This window comes from Emydura macquarii, unplaced genomic scaffold (genome assembly GCF_026122565.2).
Source record: "Emydura macquarii macquarii isolate MOO-44397 ecotype Brisbane River unplaced genomic scaffold, CSIRO-AGI_Emac_v2 contig_3296, whole genome shotgun sequence".
Lineage (NCBI taxonomy): Eukaryota > Metazoa > Chordata > Testudines > Chelidae > Emydura > Emydura macquarii.
In genome coordinates, this window is record NW_027133433.1 from 759185 (window position 1) to 783391 (window position 24207).

At 59.1% G+C, this 24207-nt stretch overlaps 2 protein-coding genes across 2 annotated transcripts; both read right to left on the bottom strand.

Moving 5' to 3' along the window:
• Window positions 1-3641: 3641 nt before the first annotated feature.
• On the bottom strand, window positions 3642-7990 carry LOC137143111 (resuscitation-promoting factor RpfA-like). Its single transcript, XM_067532722.1, has 4 exons — window positions 7921-7990; window positions 7233-7592; window positions 5877-6404; window positions 3642-5673 (listed from the first exon to the last, which is right to left on the bottom strand). The coding sequence occupies exons 1-4, from the start codon at window positions 7925-7927 to the stop codon at window positions 4808-4810; spliced, it is 1761 nt and encodes a 586-aa protein (XP_067388823.1). The 5' UTR covers window positions 7928-7990; the 3' UTR covers window positions 3642-4807.
• A 3682-nt stretch (window positions 7991-11672) lies between these two features.
• LOC137143157 (leukocyte immunoglobulin-like receptor subfamily A member 2) lies at window positions 11673-23894 on the bottom strand. Its single transcript, XM_067532782.1, has 9 exons — window positions 23774-23894; window positions 21878-22183; window positions 21407-21544; window positions 17601-17711; window positions 16017-16310; window positions 14919-15109; window positions 13997-14216; window positions 13163-13357; window positions 11673-11803 (listed from the first exon to the last, which is right to left on the bottom strand). Exons 1-9 carry the CDS (start codon window positions 23892-23894, stop codon window positions 11673-11675), a joined length of 1707 nt encoding a protein of 568 aa, XP_067388883.1.
• Window positions 23895-24207: the final 313 nt, after the last annotated feature.

The following is a 24207-nucleotide window of genomic DNA, read 5'->3' on the forward strand; positions in this document are numbered from 1 at the left end:
TACAACCCCGCGGGGCCGTCTCAGCTGCTCCTTCGGTGCAAATGGGTTGTTTTTTTTCCTTCCTTGCTTTGCAGTTGGAGAGCAGCGCTCCGGCCCTATGCACACAGTAATGGCGGCACTGGAGGGGTTACCGCACCCCCTGCCTGACGCAGTAACAGCAAACACCCCATAAAAAGTGTTCCAGCCCCGCTGTGTGTGTAACAGACCGGGCAGGTCCCTAGATATTAATTACAGGCAAAATGAGAGCGCAGGGAGATTTCCAAAATCATCTTTTCTTTTCTTTTTTCATTTTCCTTTTGAAAATGTGGACTTCAGGCTGAAAGGACGGGTCTGCACGGCCCAGGGAACCGCCCCTTCCCCCCGCCATTTCAAACAGATCGAATAAGAAACCTCCCCAGCTGGATCTTACACCCATTTCTGATTAGAGCTGGGACAACAATTGGGGGTGGGGGGGTTAGTTCCCTGGCGGCTCAGAAAGATAAGAACATTTTATTTTGGGTCAGGTGCCTCCTGAGGTGCCTTTGCCCTGCTGTGTTCCAGGGCAGTGATTTCCCACCTTTTCTCATTTGTGTACCCCTAAAAATTTCAAACGGAGGTACGGACCCTCTGGGAAACCACGGGGATCTCCTGTGGTAGCAGATTTGCCTGTTACCTTGGGGTGTGCTCATTTATTAGGGTTACTTTCCTGGAAGGGGGGGTGTGATTCTACTAACGTACTGCTTGTGTTACGTGTGTGTTCATACAGCTACAAGTCCCATCCCAAGGGAGTTATCCTGCAGGACCTGAAGTTTTTCAGGGCTGGGTTCCTCCAGCCCCAGATTCAAATAACCCCCCACCCCCAGAGACACACACACGTTCCAGATTAAGCCTGGTCTCAGCCGCACTGGGTATCAGCACTCTCAGCTGTCCCGATATGTCCCTGCACTCAGCAGGCTGGGTGACACCCTTATATGCCCCTTTGCACCACACCAGAGCAGAGCGCACTTCTGAGCAGGCTGGGTCCAAACAGCACTTTCAGCTGCCACCCTCATATGCCCCTGGACTCCGCCGCCTAGGCAGAGCAGCGCTTCTCAGCTGCCCCGCACCACTCTACAATTGTTCTAGTAGCAACCCCCTTGCTGACCAAGCCCCATAGGATTTTGGGGCACTCCAGGGATCTTTGGCTGAGGTAAGAGAAGCGTGGCTGCAGAGCAAGACAGGGAAGCCCAGAACACAAAGGAGTAAATGCAGTTTGGAGAGAGAGAGACGGGCACCCAGCATGATTATAAGAGTTAGTTTATTGCCAGGTGTATAAAACTTATGATCCTAATAGTGATACCATCCAAGGAGAGAAACACAATCACACACTTCCAACACTACACACTGAACATTGGGCTATTGGAGAAATCAGCCCAGCTTTGATTACAAAAGTAGAAAGTTATACCAGGACTGAGAGAGAGAGTGTTGGGGTAAGGGGGGGGGACGTCTCCCCACCCCGTGCAGCTCAAAGGTTCCCAGCAGACAGGCTGTTCAGCGTAGGGTCCGGAGCGCTTGAGACAGGCAAAGCCCCCAACACGAGCAGTCAGGAAAAGGTGACGTCCCCGTGGAGCTGCTGCAGCATTTGGACCCAGGCTGCAGAACAGAAGTTTGAACTTGGAGGGTTTTTGTAGGGAAGAAACAAGGGTTCGAGGGAGAACACCAGGTTTGTTTATGGGTAGACGATGACTCAAGGGGGACACCAGAGTGGTTTCCTTTATGCGGGACGTTAGGAGCTGATCGTTGCTGGCTCTGGGCCGTGTCCCTTCCAGGGAGCTCACAGTGCGACCAGGCAGAATCAGTGCTTTGGAGATCAATAACTGGAATGGTCTGATAACCGCAGAGCTGGGTGTGTGCAGGTGGGGGTTCATTTATAGCAGGAGCAGAGATCTCCCATCATGCAGTGCGTCCCTGCTTTGCCAGTCCCAGAGTTCAGTGCGGTTCCTGCCATGGAGGTCGGTTCTCCCTTCGGTATGCTAATTCTTGTTCCATCTTTGCTTCTGTTCTCCAGTGGATGTGCTAATTGAGATGCTGCCTTTTTACATCTTTGCTGTCGATGAGGCTAGGGGAGTTGCCTCAACCCTATCACCCTTGTTTGGAGGGGTTCAGGTGTGTCTCCCGCTGCCTTTTCATTGCTTTTGGTTTCTGGTGAGTCAGAGAGAGTAGGGGTTTTGCGCCCGGGTTCCCCAAGAACACAGAACTGACAGGTAACACCTAGGAGTCCACACACCATAGGTTGAAAACACTTGTTTAGATCCCCTAAGCCCAGGCCCTGCTCCAGTAGGGTTCTTCCATCATAGCATAAATTCCCTGGCCCCCCGTCTGCTGAGAAAAAAATTTGATGCATGAAAAAGAAAAAAAATGACCCTTGGTTTAGGGTCAAACTAAACATTTCATTTAACCAGCAACAAAACATTTTGTTCCAGTTCTGACCTTCCTGTCCTTTTCTAACTGCAACGGAAGGGACTCTCAAAACGAAACCATTTCAAATCACAGCCATTCGTTTGCCCGATTTTTCTTCTTCCACTAAAATAAGCCTCAAAAATCAACGCGCAGACGCAAAGCATTTCAGAGCGCCCCAATCTGCATTTCTCAGCTAAAGGATTTGAATGAAGATTTTCACCCAGCTCTATTCGGGTGCGTCAACACGGCAAGCAGCAGACCGGGCTCATGCTACAGCACTAGATGGAGCGGTGTAGATGTTGGGGCCTGAGTCTTCGGGGCAGGGGGAGGTTTGAGGACCCAGGCTGAGAGACTTGCAGCTGCTTGCTGTGTAGACGTCACCTTAGAGCAGGAGTGATGGAGGACAATCCCACCGCTGCCACCAGTTGGCTCTGAAGCAGCCGGCGTCTCTCGTAGTTGGAGAATGTGCTAGAGGGAACTCAGCGCCAAGCCAACCTGGCTGTCCTCGTGCAGCACACGCTACCCAAGTGGATGATGTGAAGGAACCTCCAGTGGTGACTTTGCTTTGTTGGGTTCTAGGTTCTGCAAGGCAAGGGCCTCTGCTCTAGAACCTTTAAGAGGTGATTTCCCTTCTGTAGGAAAGTAAAGAGTTAAAAGCTGGATAAATGGTCAGGCCTAAGCTACAGGGAACGGAGTCAAGGCACGGGCAAACCTTGTTCGTTAATTGGTGTGAATTCTATTTCGAGTTTGTTATCTCTCTTCTTTTCCTCCCTTCCTGGCCATCTGCACAGGGGATAAGTTTATCACCACTCCTGCACAAGGCCCTTGGTGGGAGGAAAGCCTGATCTTCCTTCTCTCCCTGGCATGCCTTTACTTCAAAGAATATTAGGGTAAAATTAATAGGTTTTGAGGAGATGTGCCTGCCCTCTGTATGGTAATCCTGTAAACAACAAACAGGGGCAGGTATAATTGTATTCATCATGTAGTTAATATTCATTTTATAGATTTCATGGTCTATGGGGAGTTGCTGGAAGTGTATACGTTTACAGACGGTTATAAATAAAAGAATTGTAAAGTAACCCCTCGTCGCTCACTCCCGGCGTGGAGGTGGAACAAGCAGGCAATAAAAGAAGCCGTCTCCCCAACCCACCCCCCGGGACAACCTGTTTGGTTATTTCTAACACCTGCCGTGATGAGAAAAAATGTCACCCAGGAGCAGATCATTCAGGAAGCAAATTTTATTGGGAGAACAGTTGGAGATTCGTAAAATAAATTATGAGACAAGATTCCCCCGGAGGAGTGGAGAAATAAATATTTTAGTAAAGTTTTTCCTTTTCTCAGGGCAACTCTATGGCTCTGAAGGCGCATCAGACCCTGTCCAGCCAACCCCACATAACACTGGGCGTGTGCTAGATTTTCACTGCCCCCTCCCATGCCCCCCCCCCCCCAAAACAGGGTGGGGCCTAGATCCCCACATAATGGAGTGGGTTGCAGATTCCTTAGCCGCCAACGAAATGAACCATGTTGTAGATTCCCTCACCAGAACGGGTTCTACATTCCTCAGGCCTCAACATAATGGGGTGGGTTCTAGATTCAAAGCGGAGTGGGTTCTAGATTCCACCATGTGCTAGCCCAATGGAGGGTGTTCCAGCTTCCCAGACACCAGAATGGAGCTGGTTCTAGATAGCCCTTCTCAAGTGGAACAGGTTTTAAATTCCCTTGTCAAATCAAGTGGGTTCTAGACTCAGGTTGCCAGCAGGTGGAGAAGGTTGCAGATCTCACACAATGCAGGAGTATGTGCTGGATCCATCCCAACCTCCACCAAGAGGGGGTGGGTTGTCGAGCCACCGGACCTCACCAAAATGGAGAGTGTCCTAGCTCCACCCCCAGTCCCCACTAAAATGGGGTGGGTTCTAGATTCTCAGCCTCCCCCCACCCCCCGCTGGCTGAATCCCAGACAGACCCCAGCTTGAAAGGAAGGAGTACATTTTTCTGCCTACTCCCTGTTAGCAAATCCACCCCCTGCTCAGCCAGCGCTACGGGGAGGCTGGGTGCCCCCCACCACTCGGGGGCAGTGGGGTCAATCCAGTCCCAGGCCAGGGGGATATGGGGCCTTCTCCCTAATTTCAAACCAACCTCTCCTGCCCTCCAGGAAGGCTCCGCCCAACCCCATAGCGACACCTGCCCCCTTTTCCCATGCCCTGGGGGGCACCTCCAGACCCACGCACAGCTGGCGACGTGGGAACGCGGCTCCCTCTCCCCTAGCAGGAGAGAAGCATTTCCCACCTGCACTGGCTCCACAATCCCCTCTTACCCATCCTGACCTAGCCCATTTCACACACCCCCCCCACGCCCATTTCACACACACCATCAGCTCCCACCGCCCGCCTCACAGAAGGACACAGTCCTTCTTGCGCTTGGGCGGCTTCCCCTTACTCCCCATAGGCGGGGGACGGGATGGGGAGACAGGGGGCAGGCGGGGCTTTGGCTTGATGGCCGCCCATGGTGCCCCCCCGTCCTCCCGCTGTTTGTAGGGGGCTGCAAAACTGGCTTCACTCAGAGGCAAAGGCCTAAAGGGGGTTCTCACCGTGGGGGAATCTGCGGCGCCAGAGATGCCTTGGATGGGGGACCAGGCCGGCGCAGGGGAGACCAGGGCCATGGGGGACTGGTCACCAGACGTGGGTGCTGGCAAAGTTGGGGGAAAGGATGGTTCTGGGCTGGGACAGCTTGGAGAGCTGGGGGCAGAGTTAAGGCTGTAGAGGATGGCATCCGTGCCAACCTCGTAGTGCAGGCTCAGAGGTGGGGTCGAGGCAGAAGGGGAGCCCATGCAGGACGGGAGTGCAGAAGATGCCAGATCCGGTGGCAGGGGCAGCTCGGCCACCAGCTCAGATGGGTACAGCAGCTGCTGGTGCTGTGCCACGGTAACGGCCTCCAGGGCGACAGTCTCCACAGTGATTGGTGCCATGGTTTCGTGCTCTAATCCGGTCATTGGGGAGCAGGGGGCAGCTGAGGCAGTGGGGAGCTCAGCTGGGGCTTCTGCTGCCACCCCATGCCCTGGGGGAGGGCTGCAAGGAACAGGGGGCCGGTCTGGGCCTGCAGGAGCAGGGGAGGCCTCTGGGACACCAGTGCCCCCCTCCTGAGCCTCCAGGGGGCTGGCAGGGATGGCAGGAGATGGACAGACCCCAGCTGGGGCCGCCAGCACCACGGCAGGGCTGGCGAGAGGGGATGCTGCCTCCGGCAAAGATGGGGGGAGACCTAGACAGACAGGAGAGAAGGGAAATGGGCTCAGTGATTGTGAAGCTTAGAAGGGGGAGAGCGCCCTCCTGCTGAGCCGCCCCCCACCCCAACTCCCCACAGCACAGCACCACCCCCCAGTCAAGCCCCCCCAACCAGCTCTCTGCAGCACGGCACCCCCAGCAGTGACCCAGCCTGGCCCTTCTCCCCCTCCTCACACGTACCTGTCTCCTCGCCGGCGCCGGGGGGCTCCTGAGGGCAGACCGGGAAGAGCAGCGTCTGCACCCCCCAGCCCTCCACCCTCACGGCCCCGGGCATGGCCGCCAGCTGCTCCTTCACCGAGGCCGAGCTGTCCAGGGGGAAGAGGTCGCAGTAGGCAGCGCTGTAGACCTGGCGGAAGTGGAAGAGGGAAATGCCCCCCGGGTAGCCCCGCAGGACTCGGGCCACTTTTTGCTCCAGCTCAGAGCGCGCGGCCGGGTCCAGCCGGGGGCTGGCCGGGCGGGGCAGCCGGCTGGGGGCCGGCGCAGAACTGTTCGGGGCAGCCCCCCCGTAGGCCACCAGGCCCAGCGGCTGGTTGGCGAAGGTCAGCAAGGGCGGCTGCCGGGGGACGGCCACAGGAAGGCGGGAGCCGGGGAAGTGGCTCAGGGAGACGGCTCGGGCACGGTGCCCGGGGGCGGATCTGGCCGGCGGGTGGCCCGGGGAAGCGGCGATCGGTGCAGCCAAGTGGTGGCAGGAGTTCCACAGCCTGGGAGCTGGAAGGAGAGGGGAGAAGAGACGCCCTGTGAGACACTGAACTTCGCCGTCCCTGGGGGACGCAGGAGCGCGGCACGCGGCCCCTCCCGATGGCACCGTTTGCAGGGAGCCTGACCCCCATCGGCCGAGCAGCCGTCGGTGGCCCCCCAGGGACAGATGGCCCCTGTATCACAAGCCCGGGTCTTTCAGCTCCATCACTAAATCAGGGGAGCCAGGTTCAATGCCAACCCAGGGGGAGGGCAGCGTTTGATTTCCCACCAGGGCACAGTGGCTGTCTGGACCCGGCATCTGCATGGAGGGTGGAGATTCCCCGTGGAGGGGTTTTCCTGCGTCCCCTTTGCAGACGTTTCTGTGCCAGGCCTGTTCACAGGATGCCTGTCAGTCACTCAGGGAACCCTCGTGTGCCATATAATTGATTTCCACTGCCTCCAAAGCAGAGGCAGGACCACATGGTTTTCCTCATTATAGCCAGCTAACACGCTACACCCCAGAGGCAACTGCATTCTCACAGATGGACTTTGTCCCCCAGTCAGAGGGCATCAAAGCCAGAGCTCCAGTTAAACTTCACAATCTGTAGGCAAGCGCAGAACTGGGAACAGAGCTGTTCTGATAACGTGACCCCAAGTCCCCTACCAGAGCTGGGGATGGAACCCAGGAGTCCTGGCATAGCTCTGCCCTGAACAATCACTGTTGCACCCCTTAGTGTAGACGGTGCCTGTAGCACACTCTACCCCAGGCAAAGGGAAGGGCTATAAATAACACACAGCCACTGCATGCAATTCCCGTTCCCCCAGTAGAGAGCGGTCCCTCCACCCCCATGACCATACCTGTTTTAGGAGCCTCCAGCTGCCGCTGTTTGGGTGGCACCGCCTTGTGGACCCGGCGGGGCCGGAGGGGTCTCTTGGGAGGCTCAGGCCCCAGCTGTGGGGCGCAGGCCGGGTGCCAGCACCGAACCCGCGGTTCCTCGCCCTCCTCGTCCAGGACCACCAGCTCCTTCATGTCACCCAGCAGGTGCCGCAGCGAGCGGTAGCCGTGCCGGGACAGATCCAGGCGCCGGCTGTGGTGCTGGCGGAAGAGCCTCCCGAAATCCCGCAGGGGGATGCCCCCCGGGTGGCTCAGCAGCAGCCCCAGCACATCCCCCTTGAGGGCCAGCTCCGAGCCGGGAACCGGCCCCTCTCCGGCAACCACTGGAGAGAGAAACAGCTGTTGGGGGGGCTCCAAGGGCACCAGCTGGGAGGACTTTCCCCTTCACCAGCCACCAGGGGGACTCTCCCACCGAACAATGTGTGTTGTGCAGGGAGGTGGGATGTCAGGAGTGCAGCCGGGACACCAGGGTAGATGGGCCCCTGCTCCAAAGTGGGAGAGAAATTCCCATCACCAGTTAGGGCTGCAGGTAGCAATGGAAACCTGAAGGAGGGGCGGGGCAGCCCTCCCCCTCTAACCACTAGACCCCACTCCCCTCCCACAGCCAGGGAAAGAACCCAGGCATCCTGGGCCCAGCTCTCTGTGTCTCACCTGCCATCGCCTCCAGGGGGTCCCCCTAGGAGCACACCACAAAGCAAAGGCAAAGGACCTGCTGAGGAAGCAGCTCCAGGCTGTGTGGGGGTGGCCCTTTATAGCCTCAATCCATCGCCCCGCCCTCCTCCTGGACCTCAGTTAACTCCTTGGATGCTGCAACAAAACTGCAAAATCAGGGCTGGAAGCCAGGATGCCTGGGTTCTATCCCCAGCTCTGGGCGGGGAGTGGGGTCTAATGGTTAGAGCAGGTGGGACCTAGGATTCCTGGGTTCTATCCCTGGCTCAGGGAGGGGAGTGGGGTCTAATGGTTAGAGCAGGGGGGCGTGGGACCTAGGATTCCTGGGTTCTATCCCCGGCTCAGGGAGGAGGTGTCTAGTGGTTCGAGTGGAGGCTGGGAACCAGGACTCCTGGTTCTATTCTCCAGCAGAGTTTTGGGGTGTGATTTTGGGTAAATCATGTTACCTCTCCGCTGCCTCATTCAGGTGTAGGGTCCCCCAGTGAGGCGCCCGCCCTGGTCCCTCCAGCACAGCACCCCGGCAGTCTGTTCTCCCTCCCTTTGTGTTTATTCCCCATGCCGGCACCTAAATTGCTCCATCCATGCCCCAGTCTTTACAGGACCAAAGACAGAGGGGTGGGAAATGAACCCAGGTCTCCAGGCATGGCATCCCCCCCTGGAGCAGCTAGGGCCCCCGCTCCTCATCCAGCCTCCAGCACCAGCCTCCCCTTTCCCGTCCAGTTCGGGCACGGCATGCCACCCCCCAGAACTCCCTGTCCAGTTCCCTCCCCCGCATCCCTTCTTTGAGCGGGCCGGGTGCAAACACACCTGCGCTGGCACTCCCTGATCGTGGCCGGGATTAGCAAGCACCTGGGTCCAAAGGTGCCCTGGGAGGCAGGGAACCAGCTGACAAGAGGAAAAGTGGGGAGCAGCCTTCAAAATAGAACCCAGGAGTCCTGGCTCCCAGCCCCCCTTCTCTAACCACTAGACACCCCTCTCCTGCCAGAACTGGTAAAAGAACCCAGGAGTCCTGGCTTCCAGCCCCCCTGCGCTCAACACTAACTCCACCCCAGAGCAGGGGGAGAACCCAGGAGTTCTGGCTCCCAGCTCACATGTTCTAACCCACCAGGCCCCGATGTGGTGTGAGGGGGGTGCTGTGCTAGGCTGCAGGGATAGGGCAAGGGGTTCAGTAGGGGGTGCTGTCCCCTAGCGGTCAGGGCTGTCCCCCGTGCTAAATAGCACCAATTGTGCTTCTGATTCCTCAGAAGAGCCAAGCATCATTGCGATGGGATCTCCAGTCAGCTGGGCCTTGGGTGATTGCATCTTTAGCACAGAGTGCTCTTCTCCCTAGTGTGTTCCCGGCCTTTGAGTCTAATGGGCACTAAAGAAAAAAACCCAGCCCATCCTCATTTTAATACAATAGCGGGCCTTCAGGAATAGGGGACCGAGGACCCCTGGGCTCCATTCCTTGCTTTGTGTCACTGCCCAATGGGCCTCAGTTTCCCCATCTGTAAAGTGGGAGCAGAACCATGATTCTGCCCTTCCTTTTGCAGTGCTTGAAGTCGCTGCATAGGCAGCTGCTGTGCCAGGGCTGCACGTTCTCCCCCGTGAATTACTGCTATCCGAGACCCCAGCTGAGACCAGGGCCCAGGCATGTGTATTAGAGTCTCAGGAGCTGGTGGTTGAGGACGAAACTAGAACCCCAAGGCAGAGAGGCTTTGGAACAGAACCCAGGAGTCCTGGCTTCTAGCCCCACCCTGCTCTAACTACTAGACCCAACTCCCTTCCCAGGGAGCCAGTCCAGTTTAGTGTGTTTCCGTCAGGGGCAGCCCCTGTTAGTTACATGTGCAGACGGGGCTGCCAGCAACGGGGGTTTGGTTCAGGCGTGGCACACGGGGATTGGAGGGCGAGAGATCTGCCGGGAGCTTCCGCCCAAGCTCAAGGGGGTCACTTCATTAGCTGGCAGCAGTAGTAGGCTATTTGCTCCCCACTTTTCGTTGCAGCCCAGCCAGGGCAGCGTGTGCTGGAGCCGTCCGACCTCCCTGGAAATCCTGTTTCACCAGGTAACTCCTGTTAAAACAGGTGCCCACGGGTCCTGCGCCCAGCCAGCCCAGCCACCACTGACCCCCAGCCTCAGCGACCAGGGACGGGCTCCTTCCCCCACACGCCCGCCAGCAAGCATGATCAGTTGCGATGCATTCTGGGTAGCTACCCCTGGTAGCAATTCACTGTGGGAGATTTGGCCTGCTCTTCCCCCAGGACATTGTGGGAGGTAGCTGCAATGCATTCTGGGTATCTCTTGCTCAGTTCCTGACATCAGGGCATTGTGGGAATTTTGCCAGGCCCCAGCCCCAGTGCATTGTGGGAGGCAGCTGCAAACCCAGCAGCACCCACCAGCTTTCCATTACCACTTCTGAAACCCCCCCACTGAGATTTGAACTTGCAGCCTTCAGCACTAAAATCAAACGGCCCCACGGGTTGAGCTGAAGGAGCTGCTCCAGTAACCAGCAGCAGTATTAGGTTCTTATCCTTTATAGGCAACACATATACACACAATTTTTCCCCCTTGTTAGAAATTCAGTGGGGTCAGAGCTTTGATCTGGAGTCACCCACTCTCCGCCCAGAGCAGGGATAGAACCCAGGAGTCCTGACCCACAGCCCATGGCCCTATACCCTAATCCCACCTTTTGGCATATGGCATGGCTGCTATGGGGCATCTGCTGTGGGGAGATCCCAGCTACCTCAGCCCCACTTCTCCCAGCAGGGGGCACTGTGAGGAGGGGGCAGGGGCACTGGCTGTGTCTCTGCTTTGCAGGGATCTCCAGTGACTGAAAAACCATTTCACTGTGGCCCAGAACAGGCACTTTGCTCAGAGAGCAGCTGCAGCGAGCTGGCGGGACCTTCCCTGGGACAAGGAGTGACCCCCTTCCCCCCACTCAGGCGTGGTGCACGGGGCTGTATGTAGCTAGGGGAACCCGTGGCTGGTGGATGCCCCTCCATGGAGCCAGGGCTCCCCCTAGTGGTATCCTGTGGTCACTTCCCCCTTTGGAGCAGCTGGGGGGTTACTGCCATGGGGCACCCTCACCTGACGTCCCCTGCCCCACGCTCAACCCGTGCCCGTCCACTCTCTCCTGTCTGCTTTCCCTTGCCCCCCAAATAAAAGATGTCTGAATCCAGGGGGAGAACAGGGGTTGGTTTGCACCCCACCCCACACCTGAACCCCCTAGTCCGGGTGGCAGGACACACCATCAGCAGCTGCCTTGCCTCTTGCATCCACCTGCAAGTCAGGACTCCTGGGTTCTAGTCCCAGCTCTGGGAAGGGAGTGGGGTCTAGTGGTTAGAGCAGGGGGGCTGGGAGCTAGGACTCCTGGGTTCTATCCCTGGCTCTCAGAGGGAGTTGTATGTAGCAAGTGGGACCCCAGCGCCCTCTAGTGGCTGTTCTGGGGGAGCCTAGCACAGGGGTAATTCCTTTAGCTGGCTCTACAGTGGCTGGTGCTCACAGGGTCGGGGGTTCGATTCCAGGCTGTGGCCCTTGTCAGCGGGGGTTCTCCGAGGCGGGGCTGTTTGGGTTTTGTGCCGGTGTCTCAGCCCCCCCAGGGGCAGTGGCTTGTCCCCCCAGGCAGATTCTTTTCTCCTCACGGCTGGATCCAGGCTCCTGGGGGCACAGAGAGATGGCGGGTTAGAGGGGCCCGTGTCACCCAGGGCCCATCCCCGGCGAGGGGCCAGGGGCACTGAAGGGAGGGGAGTCACCTCACCTAGGGCGCCCCCCTTGGGCAGCTGTAATAGACCTCAGCCAGGATCAGTCCCAGGACCAGCAGGATCATGGCGCCCAGTCCCAGGCGGGCGATGTTGGCGTGGGTGAAATCCGGGTGCTCCGGGGGGGCTGCTGTGGGGGGAAGGGGAGAGTCACTGGGCGATTCAGACGGGGAGATCAGCCGCCCGGGAGTTGAGCTGCCAACCCCCCTGTCTAGCAGGTCTGGCCCAGCCCCCCTCTGGGGGTCTCCCAGGCGCGCAGGTCTGGGGCCTCCCCAGGGCCAGACCCCCTTGGGGAGGCTGCGTCGCGCTGTCCTGGGGGGCTGAGCCCCAGCTTCCCCAGTGAAGGGGGCATCCAGAGGTGGGAACTGCCCCCTGAGCCACCCGGCATCCCCAGGGCTGGGCCAGGAATTGGGACAGTCACAGCCCCAGGTCCCCGTCCCCCAGAACAGGGAACCGCCCCCAGCTCCCTGTCCCCCAATGACCCTCTGCCCACCCCCACAGGTGCCTCTGCCCTGGCCTGTCTGCTGTGCCGTCAGCCCATCCCCGGGGCATCCCGGCTCCTGCCAACCCAGCCAGGCAGTGTGCACTGGGGGAGGCTGGGACGTCACCCGCTGCCCCCCACGCCCCACGGTGCCCAGGGCCCAGCCAGAGACAGCAGAACATCTACTGGGGGGGGGCCCTGAGAGCCTAGTGGGGGGAGGAGAAGCAAGAGCAGAGGGAATTCTGGGTAACCCCCCACTATTGCCAGGAGGACGTCATGCACCCCAAGGGGGGTGGGTTATTGCCCCATGACCCGGGCACCCAGCTGAGCCCAACCCCACAGCCAGGCCCTCCCCTGGGATCCGCCACAGCTCCCAGACAGCAAACTCCAGGGCAGGAGGCGTTGCAGGAGCTGGGGGTCTGGTCGTGAGGGAGGAGCGGGGGGGCTGCCCCTCCTGCTGGAGTCTGGGCCCATGCATCAGGAGTCACGGCCCCCGTCCCACCCAGCCAGCCCCAGCCCTTCATGGCTCCCCCCACAAAGGGTGGCTCCTTGGGCAGCACGAACCTGTTTCCAGGGCTGGTCCGATGGTGATTCCCCCCTCAACCCCAGGCCCTGGCCCCGCGCTGCCCGGGTGGGTGGGAGCCAGCGCCACTCCAGGCTGGGTCGGGTGGGTTGCCCCTGCGGGAATAGAACCAGCATCTGTCAGGGTGAGTGGGAAGGGGCCGGAGCAGCGACTCAGCGATCGCCGTCCCCATGACTCAGCACTGATCCTCCCCGTCCTTCCTAGCAGCAGGGGTGGGGTGGGGGGTTTATGGCGGGGGGACGGTGCTGGCTCCACAGCCCCTGGGCCCCGACTCTTCTGTGCGTCCCCAGTGAGAGGGCAGCCCAGGCAGCATCCCCCGGGAAAGGCCCCCTGCTCTGCAGCTCCCGCTGGGGGCAGGGATCCCCCCTTCCCTCTGATCTTCAGCAGCTGCTGCTCCCCCTGGCTGGGGAACCCCCCGGTGACACCATTCCTGCTCCCCAGCCGGGCGTCCCCTTTCTGGGCCCCGGGATCAGGGCAGAGCCTGGCTCTGGGCGTCCCGTTGACGCAGAACTCGGCCCCAGTGGGGTCCATGCATCGCTGCGGGTTCAGGTCTCCAGCCTTGCGCAGGAAGAACCTCACGTCCCGGCACTGCCCCTGACACCGGATGGTGACGTCTGCCCCTGGGGCAGTTACCCACGTGGGGCGCAGAGAGATGGAGGGTCTGGGTAAGCTGGGAGCTGCGCACAGGAGACAGGCAGCAAGAGCCAGACCCGGCCATCACCCAGCCCCATCCTCCCCGGACAGCCCCAGACCCTGGCAGACCCAGGGGCCCTGGGCAGAGATTCTCTCCAATGGCCCAGAGCTCCCCAAACCCAGAATCCTGCCCCTGCGAACTTGGGCAGCACGAACCTGTTTCCAGGGCTGGTCCGATGGTGATTCCCCCTCAACCCCAGGCCCTGGCCCCGCGCTGCCCGGGTGGGTGGGAGCCGGCGCCACTGCAGGCTGGGTCAGGTGGGTTCCCCCTGCGGGAATAGAACCAGCATCTGTCAGGGGGAGTGGGAGGGGCCGGAGCAGAGACTGAGTGATCGCCCTCCCCATGACTCAGCACCGATCCTCCCCGTCCTTCCTAGCAGCAGGGGTGGGGTGGGGGGTTTATGGCCGGAGGACAGTGCCAGCTCCAAACCCCCTGGGCCCCGACTCTTCTGTGCGTCCCCAGTGCGAGGGCAGCCCAGGCAGCATCCCCCAGGAAAGGCCCCTGGGGGCAGGGATCCCCCTTCCCTCCAATCTCCAGCAGCTGCTGCTCCCCCTGGCTGGGGAACCCCTGGTGACTCCGTCCCTGCTCCCCGGCCGGGCGTCCCCTTTCTGGGCCCCGGGCTCAGGGCAGAGCCTGGCTCTGGGCGTCCCGTTGACGCAGAACTCGGCCCCAGTGGGGTCCATGCATCGCTGCAGGTTCAGGTCTCCAGCCTTGCACAGGAAGAACCTCACGTCCCGGCACTGCCCCTGACACCGGATGGTGACGTCTGCCCCTGGGGCAGTTACCTACGTGGGGCGCAGAGAGATGGAGGGTCTGGGTAAGCTGGGAGCTGCGCACGGGAGACAGGCAGCGAGAGCCAGACCCGGCCATCACCCAGCCCCGTCCTCCCCGGACAGCCCCAGACCCGGGCAGACCCAGGGGCCCTGGGCAGAGATTCTCTCCAATGGCCCAGAGCTCCCCAAACCCAGAATCCTGCCCCTGCAAACTTGGGCAGCACGAACCTGTTTCCAGGGCTGGTCCGATGGTGATTCCCCCCTCAACCCCAGGCCCTGGCCCCGCGCTGCCCGGGTGGGTGGGAGCCGGCGCCACTGCAGGCTGGGTCGGGTGGGTTCCCCCTGCGGGAATAGAACCAGCATCTGTCAGGGGGAGTGGGAAGGGGCCGGAGCAGAGACTGAGTGATCGCCCTCCCCATGACTCAGCACCGATCCTCCCCATCCTTCCTAGCAGCAGGGGTGGGGTGGGGGGTTTATGGCCGGGGGACAGTGCCAGCTCCAAACCCCCTGGGCCCCGACTCTTCTGTGCGTCCCCAGTGCGAGGGCAGCCCAGGGAGCATCCCCCGGGAAAGGCCCCTGGGGGCAGAGATCCCCCCTTCCCTCCAATCTCCAGCAGCTGCTGCTCCCCCTGGCTGGGGAACCCCTGGTGACTCCGTCCCTGCTCCCCGGCCGGGCGTCCCCTTTCTGGGCCCCGGGCTCAGGGCAGAGCCTGGCTCTGGGCGTCCCGTTGACGCAGAACTCGGCCCCAGTGGGGTCCATGCATCGCTGCAGGTTCAGGTCTCCAGCCTTGCGCAGGAAGAACCTCACGTCCCGGCACTGCCCCTGACACCGGATGGTGACGTCTGCCCCTGGGGCAGTTACCCACGTGGGGCGCAGAGAGATGGAGGGTCTGGGTAAGCTGGGAGCTGCGCACGGGAGACAGGCAGCGAGAGCCAGACCCGGGCCGTCACCCAGCCCCGTCCTCCCCGGACAGCCCCAGCCCCGGGCAGAGATTCTCTGCAACGGCCCAGAGCTCCCCAATCCCAGAATCCCGCCCCTGCGAGCTGGGCTCCCAGCCCCAGAGATATGGAGCCGCGGCTCCCTCGTTCTTGGGCTCCTCGTTCTCTGCATCCAGCCCCCGAACGCGGAGCGTCTCCGGGCTGTTCTCTGGCGGGGCGCATGGATGGGGAGCAGCGGCTGGGCTGGCCCCGAGCGAGGCAGGGGAGATGCTGGAGGGCGGAGAGCGGCCGTGGGAGGTGTTGGCGGGCGCAATGCAGCCCCTGGTGGCGGACGGGCCATCGCCAAGGTCCACGGCTCTGTCTGCAGGGTCCTTCCACAGCAGGCGTGGCGCTCGAGGACAAGGCCGCCCACGGCGCTGGCTGGACGTGTGAGTGGACATTCCTGAGCATCTGCGGCTCCTCTCAGCTCCATCCCAGCTAGCCCGGGGGCCACACGCTGGCTCGCAGCGGCAGGGCAGACACCTGACAATAGCCCACAGTGCGGGGTGAGCCCGTGGTGTCGGCTTCCCCTCTGGCCCGGCCACAGTCAGGGTCACGCTCATCTGGGCAGGGCACAGAACTGCCTCGGGGGGCTGCAGAATAACCTGCCCCAGCAGCCATGGGACCCCCAAACTGCCCCGCCTCAGGCTCCCAGCCGGGCGACCTGCCCCGGCCAGCCTGTTCTGAGACCAGCACCGGGCAGCATGGACAGTGACCTCAAAACCCCAGGGCTCAGGACAGAGCCAGGCTCTGGGCGTCCCATCGAGCCTGAGCCCCCCTGAGAGTCCGGCTGGGTGTGGGTCTGGGGGCATAGAGTCTGGGCTGGGTCGCTCACCTGCTACAATGATCTGCACAGGGTCGCTGGGCTCTGAGTAGGTAACATCTACTGTTATGGCAGTATAACGACAGGTGTAGTTTCCCCTCTGTTCCCGTCTCACGCTGCGGATGGGAAATTTAGCCACAGAACCAGCCGGGTCCGTGTATCTAGGGTAGTTCCCATCTCCATCTTTGTAGAGGAAGAACCTCATGCCCCCATACTGATGATGCCAACACCGGATGATGACGTTTCCCCCCACGGGGATCACCCCACTGGGGCTGACAGAGATGTTGGGTTTGGGGTACAGCCCCTCTGGATTCACAAACAAACAGGCATTACGTGGGGGTGACACAAACCACGTTGATCTCATTCAATCCTCTCCCCGGCTGTCGCTCCAATATCTTACCCCACAGCCGTCCCCGGGGCGCAGGCATGGCCCCGCGGCTCACAGCCGGGGTGAGACACAGGAGAGGAAAAGGAGATTTCCAATCTCTGATTCCTGTTCTGCTCTCAGTTACCCAGAGTCAATACAGCCCTTTCCCCATTGCAGTCAGGAGTGACTCCGGATTGACCCGGGGGCTGAGATCAGAATCACCCTCTTTCTGTTGGTCTAACATTGCAGTAGAGCAGCAGCTCTGCTGGAGCTGGGCTGAACATGGATTATTCTTTACAACGTCCTAAAATCCACATTTCTCAATTGCCTTGAAATGTGCTGTGCGCTGGGGGTGCGGGTCGGGTTCATGGGACACATTTCGGTTACTTAAGCAAGCGGTTCCCAGGACAGGCCCCTGAATAAACCTGTGTTTGCAGAATCCCCCGCTTGTTCTAACATTATTTTGCCCACACCTGGGCCTCAAACTGTGGGTCTGACCTGCCCCAAACCGCTCTGCGTCGCTGGGGATTTGGCTCCGCTCGTGCATGGTGCTGACGGCCCTTTGGGGCTGCGATATTTCCAAAGCTATTCGGGGTGACGTGCAGAACGCCGGGTCGGGCTGAACCTGACCCACGAGCGAAGCAGAGAGAAACGGGCGTGTGCAGCAAGACAAGGGGTGAGAAACAACGGGGCATCGCTACCGTCCCTCTGCGTGTCCCCATCTTACAGCACAGCTCTGACTGATCTGTTCTCCGGGGCTATTGCCAGCCCCCCCGGCAGAGATTGGGGGTCACTGCGGGGGGCGGGTACCTTGACTCTGTACTTCCTGGGGGTCAGAGGATTGAGGGCAGCTGAATTCACCCTTTGTGGTGCCCATCCCTGCAATGAGTGCGGCGAGGTCTCAGTCACCACCTCTGGGTGTGGAAGGGAGCAGAGGATTCATAGGATCAGCCCCTTGGGGGGGGGATCTGCACCCCTCCCCCCACCCATTTCCCTCGTCCTTAATGTTAAATTCCCCCAGCTGCCCCATTCCCACCGATACTCACGTCCCGACACCCCGCTCCAGCCGGGCAGCCAGCAGCCTGGAAAGGAGACGGCTCATTAGGGAACAGATCCCAGAGCAACTGGATCCTACACCCTGGTCTCAGATACCCCCTCCCCGCCCTGACACACACCCCTGTCTCAGATCCCCCGCACGGACACACTCCCTGGCTGTCTCCGATACTCACCGAGGAGGAGGACGATGAGACCAGACGCCATGATGGGGCAGTGGGGGCCCCTCAGCGCTGCCACCAACGCCCCGGTGCCCAGCTTCACCGAGCCCGAGGCCCGAGTGCGAGCTAAATGAGGGACTGCGCCAGGGGCTGCAGCTCCAGGAAGCTGGCAATGGCTCATCTCTTCCTGTGTCCCTCACACCTTCGCTCTCTCATCTGCTGGCAAAATCTACGTCAGTCAAAAAAGCCTCTGCAAACCCATCAGATGGTTTCTCTGTAATCACCAGGCCCAATGTACCAGGGTCAGTGCAGGGCCAGCTCCCTTCAACACCTAGCAAACCACATCCCCTTGCTCAGCTGCTTAGACCGCCCACCACCACCACCTCTGCATGGGGGAACCAGAGGAGTTGCGGCCTCCCAGCCCCACATCGCAGCTGCCCAGTGCAGGCACCAGCTGGGAACGGGGGAATCTCAGGAGACGTCTAAAGGTGCCCAGGCTGCCCCGACCTTTTCCAAGGGACCCGTCTACCCTCCCTGGAGCAGGAGCTCTGAGCAGATGAGGGCACCTCCCCCTGCACACACACACACACAGTGCCCCCCACAGAGCGACCCTCTCCCATGGCGCAGGGCGGAGATTCCTTCCTGACCCAGCTGGGCCCAGCACCCGCCTTGGAGCATGAGGGCGGAGGGGGTCTAGCCTGGCCAACCTCCTTTTCAGGTAGCGTTGCTGCAGATGCTATTCTTAGCCCAGGGATGTGGGATGGAGACAGGATGGGGAATGGGGGAGTCGTGGTTTCCAGCCCCAGTGAGTGGGGGGGGGGAGTGTTAAATTTAGGTCCTGAGTTGTTAAAGGAGGAGCCAATAATTCTGTGAAAGGGGAACTGGGCCCAGAGCCGGCGCTCAATTTCTGTTTCTGCTACTGCTGGTGGAATGCAGCATAAGCCTGATGATGCCTCGGCACCTACCCTGTAATATAGCCCGGCTCTGGGTGGGGAGTGAGGGCTGGGAGCCGGGACTCCTGCGTTCTCTCCCTGGCTGTGGCAGGGCAGTGGGGTCTAGTGGTTGGAGGTGGAACTCTTCTGTCAGACAGAGCCGGCAGCAGCGAGGGCCGGGTTCTAGATCTAGGGGTCCCTGTCAATCATCCCACCCCAAACTGGCTTGAGCCCCCACCCAGTCACCTGGGAAATCACACACTGTCCCCCGGGCTCCCCAAAGGGCAATGCTGCCCCGCTCGCAAGCACAGAGTCTGAGTGTGGAAAGCAAACCTTTTAATAGCAGACGGGAAGTACCACAGCCCTGGTCTGGGAACCAGTGTAAACAGAATTCCTGAACTCAGTGAGTCAAACCCAGCCCAGAGTACGGGGCGTGTCCTGCGCCTCTCCCGTCTCGCTTTCCCCTGCACTGACCAGAGGATCTGCAATGTCCATCTCTCTGGTGGGGCTCAGCCAGTCCCGCTCTGCAGGCTCCTGCCGGACGCAGGCTTGACCAGGCCTCCTCCGCTGTTGCCTCCTGCCACCTCCGGACCTCACTGAGTCCCCGTCTGCCGGCACCGACCGATCCCACCATCTGCTGGCATTGATTGCTATTACTCCTGCCATTTACTGGGGCTGACCAATCCCGCCATCTGCAGGTGCTGCGCTGCTGACATCTCTCTGGAGGTTGTCAGTCAAGGTTTCCCAGGCTCTCTAGTGATTCAGCTCTTAGTGAACTTCAGCTCATGGTAAAACCTTCCGCTGATACAGAAGCAACCTCCTGCTTTCCACAAACAAACGGCTCCGAGAAAAATCATTAATTCTACCATTCAGCAGTAGGAGGAAATTTGAAATCATCAGTTTATGCTTCAGGGTAGGCCTTTACTGTGGCAATACAAGACTTCTCACCACTCACAATGCTGAAACATCCGTCCGCCACCCTTTTTGGACTCTGTTACGGTGCGAGTGAATTTTGTACCAGACCAGGCTAAACACAGATCTGATGCCATTTGTTCACACAATCAAAGGACAACATTTAATTACCCCTGCAGTTAACACAAAAGTGACTTGTAACACAACACCAGACACACTGACATTTCCAGACACATTTCCCATCATGCTCAGCACCTAGTACGCTTGTGCAATATGCTAAGTACTTAATTGTACTCATGCAAATACAAAGCCCCTGCAAATAACTTGCCCCCTTTCCACTGCTGGGCAGGGCGAGTGCCACTCAGACACTCAGGCCTTGCTTACATCGAGCCAGCCCCTAGAGGTGAAAGGCCCCGTGTCCCTTTCCCCAGCCCATCCCCGGGGCAGTGGGTCTGCATGGCTCAGGGCCCTGGGCAGAGCTCACGGGGCCGATGGCTGAGCTGAGTTTCCCTCTTTGACCTCAGGATGCTGCGACAGAGACACGGTTCCCTCCTTGGCGATCACCCTCTGGGGCTAAGGGAGATGGAGGGTCCAGGCACAACAATCGCTGAGTTCACACACACACAGGAGAGGGGGAGACACAAACCCCACCCTGTGTCTGGAACCAGCCCTTAGCTCCCAGCCCCAGGGACAGCCCCAGGACTGACGGACACCTCAGGGCATCTACACGAAACCTGTGCGCTGGATTCTGATCTCAGCCCCCTGGGTTAAATCCCGGGGCTGATTTGAGTTTTGGGGGGAAGAAACAAGGTTGAACTCAGCTTTTCTCTTCCCCCATTTGTAACTTTCCCCCAGTCTCCCTAGCCTTCCTCGCTGATACTCACCCCCCCCACACACACACACACCCTGTGCCTCAACCCGGCCAGCCAGCAACCTGGAAAGGAAATGGCTCATTAGAGACCAGATCCCAGAGCCACGGGATCCTACACCGTGGGTTTGGATCCTTCCCCTCCTCCCCCATGGGCACAGTCACCAAGGAAGTGGATGGTGAGGGCAAATGCCTCTATGGGGCAGCGAGGGGCCCCTCAGAGCTGCCACTGACACCCCGGAGCCCAGCTCCACCTCAGCGAATGAGGCGCTGAGCCAGAGGCTCCAACCACGGGAAGCTGGCGATGACTCGTCTTTCTAATCTGCCAGACAAATCTAGCATGGCCAAAGTGAGCAGAAGTCCCTGCAACTCCCCGGAAATCCTGGGCCCATCAGCCCGGCCAAGCACCATGCAGGTCGCAGCTTGTCCCTGTCTCTGCGGGGAGGGGGGACAGGTCACCTCAATGTACCCTGCAGCCTTCAGGAAAGTGCACCAAGCTGGGAGCCAGGAGATCACAGGGGTCTGGTCTTATAACGTCAACTGAGCACTGCAAATATTTCAGCGCAGATCCTCCCGACCCTTATTATAGTCTGGGTGCAAACCCGGCTGGTGACCCGTATCGGTGAAATTAGTACGTGACCATGAATTTAAAGGATGGCGTCCTAAGGCAGGTGAACAAGGCGGTAGAGATAAGAGTGTTCAGGAAACTTTCACTGTGACATTTCCTGCCGCTGGAGAGTCGACTCTGCAGCTTCCCTCTCAGCCTGCAAACCTGCCCACGTGCGACACAAGCCGCAGCACCGTGCGAGGCGTGGGGGCGATGGGGAACGCCTGGGTTTGCTGCCCCTGGCCCCACAGCTGGGCGGTGAGGACGGCTTGACACTGTAACACCTGCTTCTAAGGGGCTTTTCTAAGCGCGTGAATTGAATAAACCAGGTTCAAAAGAAAATCGGAGAAAGAGGAATTCCAACCCGTGCCCCTAATGGGTCGCTTGGCTCGACCGGGGACCGGCTGCCATTGGGGTGATAACAGCAGGGGTAGCTGCCCCCCTCTGCCCGGCTCACTTTGGGGATGGGAAATTTGACCCCAGCTGGGTCCCTGCCCCGCACATCTGCGCTGCTGCCCTGTCTTGTACAGAACAAACTCCAGACCCCGGCGCTGCCCCCGACACTGGAGGGTCCCGGCTCCCCCCAGGGTGACCCCCCCGCTGGGGCTCAGGGACACGGAGAGTTTGGGGTAGCTGAGCTCTGCAGTGGGACAGAGACGAGCCTGAGACAGACCCCGGCACAGCCACCGCGCCAGCATGGAGGGGCAGCCACGGGGCAGAGACGGGGTCAGGGTCTCCCAGGTGTTCCAGGGCACGAAAGGCACCAGGCTGAGATCTCACCCTCTCCCCCCATGCCTGCCTCCCAGGGGCCGAGATCTCCACCCTCCCTACACCCACCTCCAGGAGGCTGATCTCCCCACCCCAACCTTCACTGGCTGGACGTCCCACCGGCTGGGTGCCAGAGCTCGCGGAGATCCCCCTGGGGTCTGGATGGGGTGGGGGAGGCAGCGGAGAGGCTGGGCTGGTCGCTCACCTGCTACAATGATCTGCACAGGGTCGCTGTGCTCTGAGTAGGCAACATCTAGTGTTCTGTTTCCTATTTTGTTGCTATAACGACAGGTGTAGCTTCCCCTCTGTTCCCGTCTCGAGCTGCGGATGGGAAACTCAGCCTCAGAACCAGCCGGGTCTGTGTATCTCAGGTAGTTTGCATTTCTATCCTTGTAGAGGAGGAACCTCTTGTCCCTGTATTGAAGATGCCAACACCGGATGGTGACGTTTCCCCCCAAGGGGATCACCCCGCTGGGGCTGATGGAGATGTTGGGTTTGGGGAACAGCCCCTCTGGAGTCACAAACAAACAGGCATTATGTGGGGGTGACACAAACCGCGTTGGTCTCATTCAATCCTCTGCCCATCTGTCACTCCAACATCTTACCCCACAGCCATCCCCAGGGTGCAGGCACGGCCCCGCGGCTCACAGCCGGGGTGAGACACAGGAGAGGAAAAGGAGATTTCCAATCTCTGATTTCTATTCTGCTCTGTTATCCAGGGTCAATTCAGCCCTTTCCCCATTGCAGTCAGGAGTGACTCCAGATTGACCCGGTGGGCTGAGATCAGAATCACCCTCTTTCTGTTGGTCTAACATTGCAGTAGAGCAGCAGCTCTGCTGGAGCTGGGCTGAACATGGATTATTCTTTACAATGTCCTAAAATCTACATTTCTCAAGTTCCCTTGAAATGTGCTGTGCGCTTGGGGTGCGGGTCGGGTTCATGGGATAAATTTCGGTTACTTAAGCAAGCGGTTCCCAGGACAGGCCCCTGAAAAAACCTGTGTTTGCAGAATCCCCCGGTTGTTCTAACATTATTTTTGCCCCCATGTGGAGTTCAAACTGTGGGTCTGACCCACCCCAAACCGCTCTGACCCATGAGCAAAGCAGAGTGAAACATGCGTGTGCAGCAAAACGAGGGCTGAGAAACGACGGTGCATTGCTACCGTCCATATTCGTGTCCTCTTCTTACAGCACAGCTCTTACTGACCCGTTCCCTGGGGCTATTGCCAGCCCCCCAGGCAGAGTTCAGGGGGTGCTGTGGGGCAGGGGAGGTATGAGTACCTTGACTCTACTTTCTGGGGGTCAGAGGAGTGAGGGCAGCTGAATTCACCCTTTGTGGTGCCCATCCCTGCAATGAGTGCGGCCAGGTCTCAGCCTGGGTGTGAAAGGGAGCAGAGGATTCATAGGATCATCCCCTTGGTGGGGGATCTGTGCCCCTCCCCCTGTAGGCCCACAGCTAGATTTTGTTATATTGGTTCTATGTGAAATACCCATATTCTTTTGGTATGTGAAAAACCACCACAGCAGTTTCTGTGGGGCTTTGCATTCTGCGTACGCAGGGTGATCTGTTCACTATTGATACGTTTGTTTGAAGCCACCATCTCTTTGCCTGAAACTGACATCGGGTCATTGATTATCCTGTTTGTAAAGTTACCAAAGATCATTCTGGGACACTGTTGCTATTATTGAAGTACACCTGTTTTATGGTTACTGCTTAAAGTAACATCAGCAACTGTTCCGAACCGGAAAGATTCAGCGTGAAATGAGGCAGTTTTGTGACAACAGTGAATGTTTTAGATCAAAAGAAACGTTGTTGGTTCGGAAGGACACTTGTGTCTTCCAGTTACACGTTGTAAGTAAATGTTGAGATGAGAATGTGACTAGATGAATGAGTGATGTGTGTATGTGAGAGCAGAGAGTGACGGGAAAAGGCGCCAGCTTCGGGTGTTCAAGGAAGCGAAGATAACAACTTTTACGACCCAGAGGGCCGAAGACTGCCCAGCCTGGTGTCCCTGGGATCCACCTCAAAGGACGAAAACAAGATGAACTATGAAAAATAACAACGGTCATGCTTGCAAAACAGGGGCGATTAATAATCACACCAGGATGCAGATGCAGCATGACAAAGCAGAACCTATGGAAGGCGTGAGAGCTCACCCCGATATAAGGGGACAGAAAGATGAGGACTTTGGGTTTGGTTCTACAATCATCCTCCAGGAGCATCGGTGCGCACCCGCAGACCCCTGCTCCCTCCCTCGCGTCTTAGCCACCTGGCCAGTGGACTAACACAGCACCTGAGACAGGTAACTACACTTCATCTTTGTAGAAGCGTGTGTGTGTGTGTGTGTGTGCGCGCGCACGCGCGCTTTCTGAAATTGCTTTCTGAAATCTTTGTATTCACAATAAACATGGTGTATTGCCTTGTCCCCCTGAATAAGATCCTGCTGTTTATTTTATAAGCATAACACCCTCACCCATTTAACCTCATCCTTAATGCACAAATTCCCCCAGCTGCCCCATTCCCCGCCGATACTCA

Excerpts from the sequence above, each read along its gene's own strand:
- LOC137143111 (XM_067532722.1), bottom strand. Across the intron at positions 6,405-7,232 it reads GCTGGAGGCTCCTAAAACAG|CTCCCAGGCTGTGGAACTCC; the intron begins GTATGGTCATGG and ends CTCTCCTTCCAG. Across the intron at positions 5,674-5,876 it reads CGGCGCCGGCGAGGAGACAG|GTCTCCCCCCATCTTTGCCG; the intron begins GTACGTGTGAGG and ends CTGTCTGTCTAG.
- LOC137143157 (XM_067532782.1), bottom strand. The coding sequence starts at position 23,894 with ATGCTCCTGGAGGATGATTGTAGAACCAAACCCAAAGTCCTCATCTTT. Across the intron at positions 21,545-21,877 it reads TGTGCAGATCATTGTAGCAG|AGCTCAGCTACCCCAAACTC; the intron begins GTGAGCGACCAG and ends GTCCCACTGCAG. Across the intron at positions 16,311-17,600 it reads TCTCATCGTCCTCCTCCTCG|AGGGGCTGTACCCCAAACCC; the intron begins GTGAGTATCGGA and ends TTGTGAATCCAG.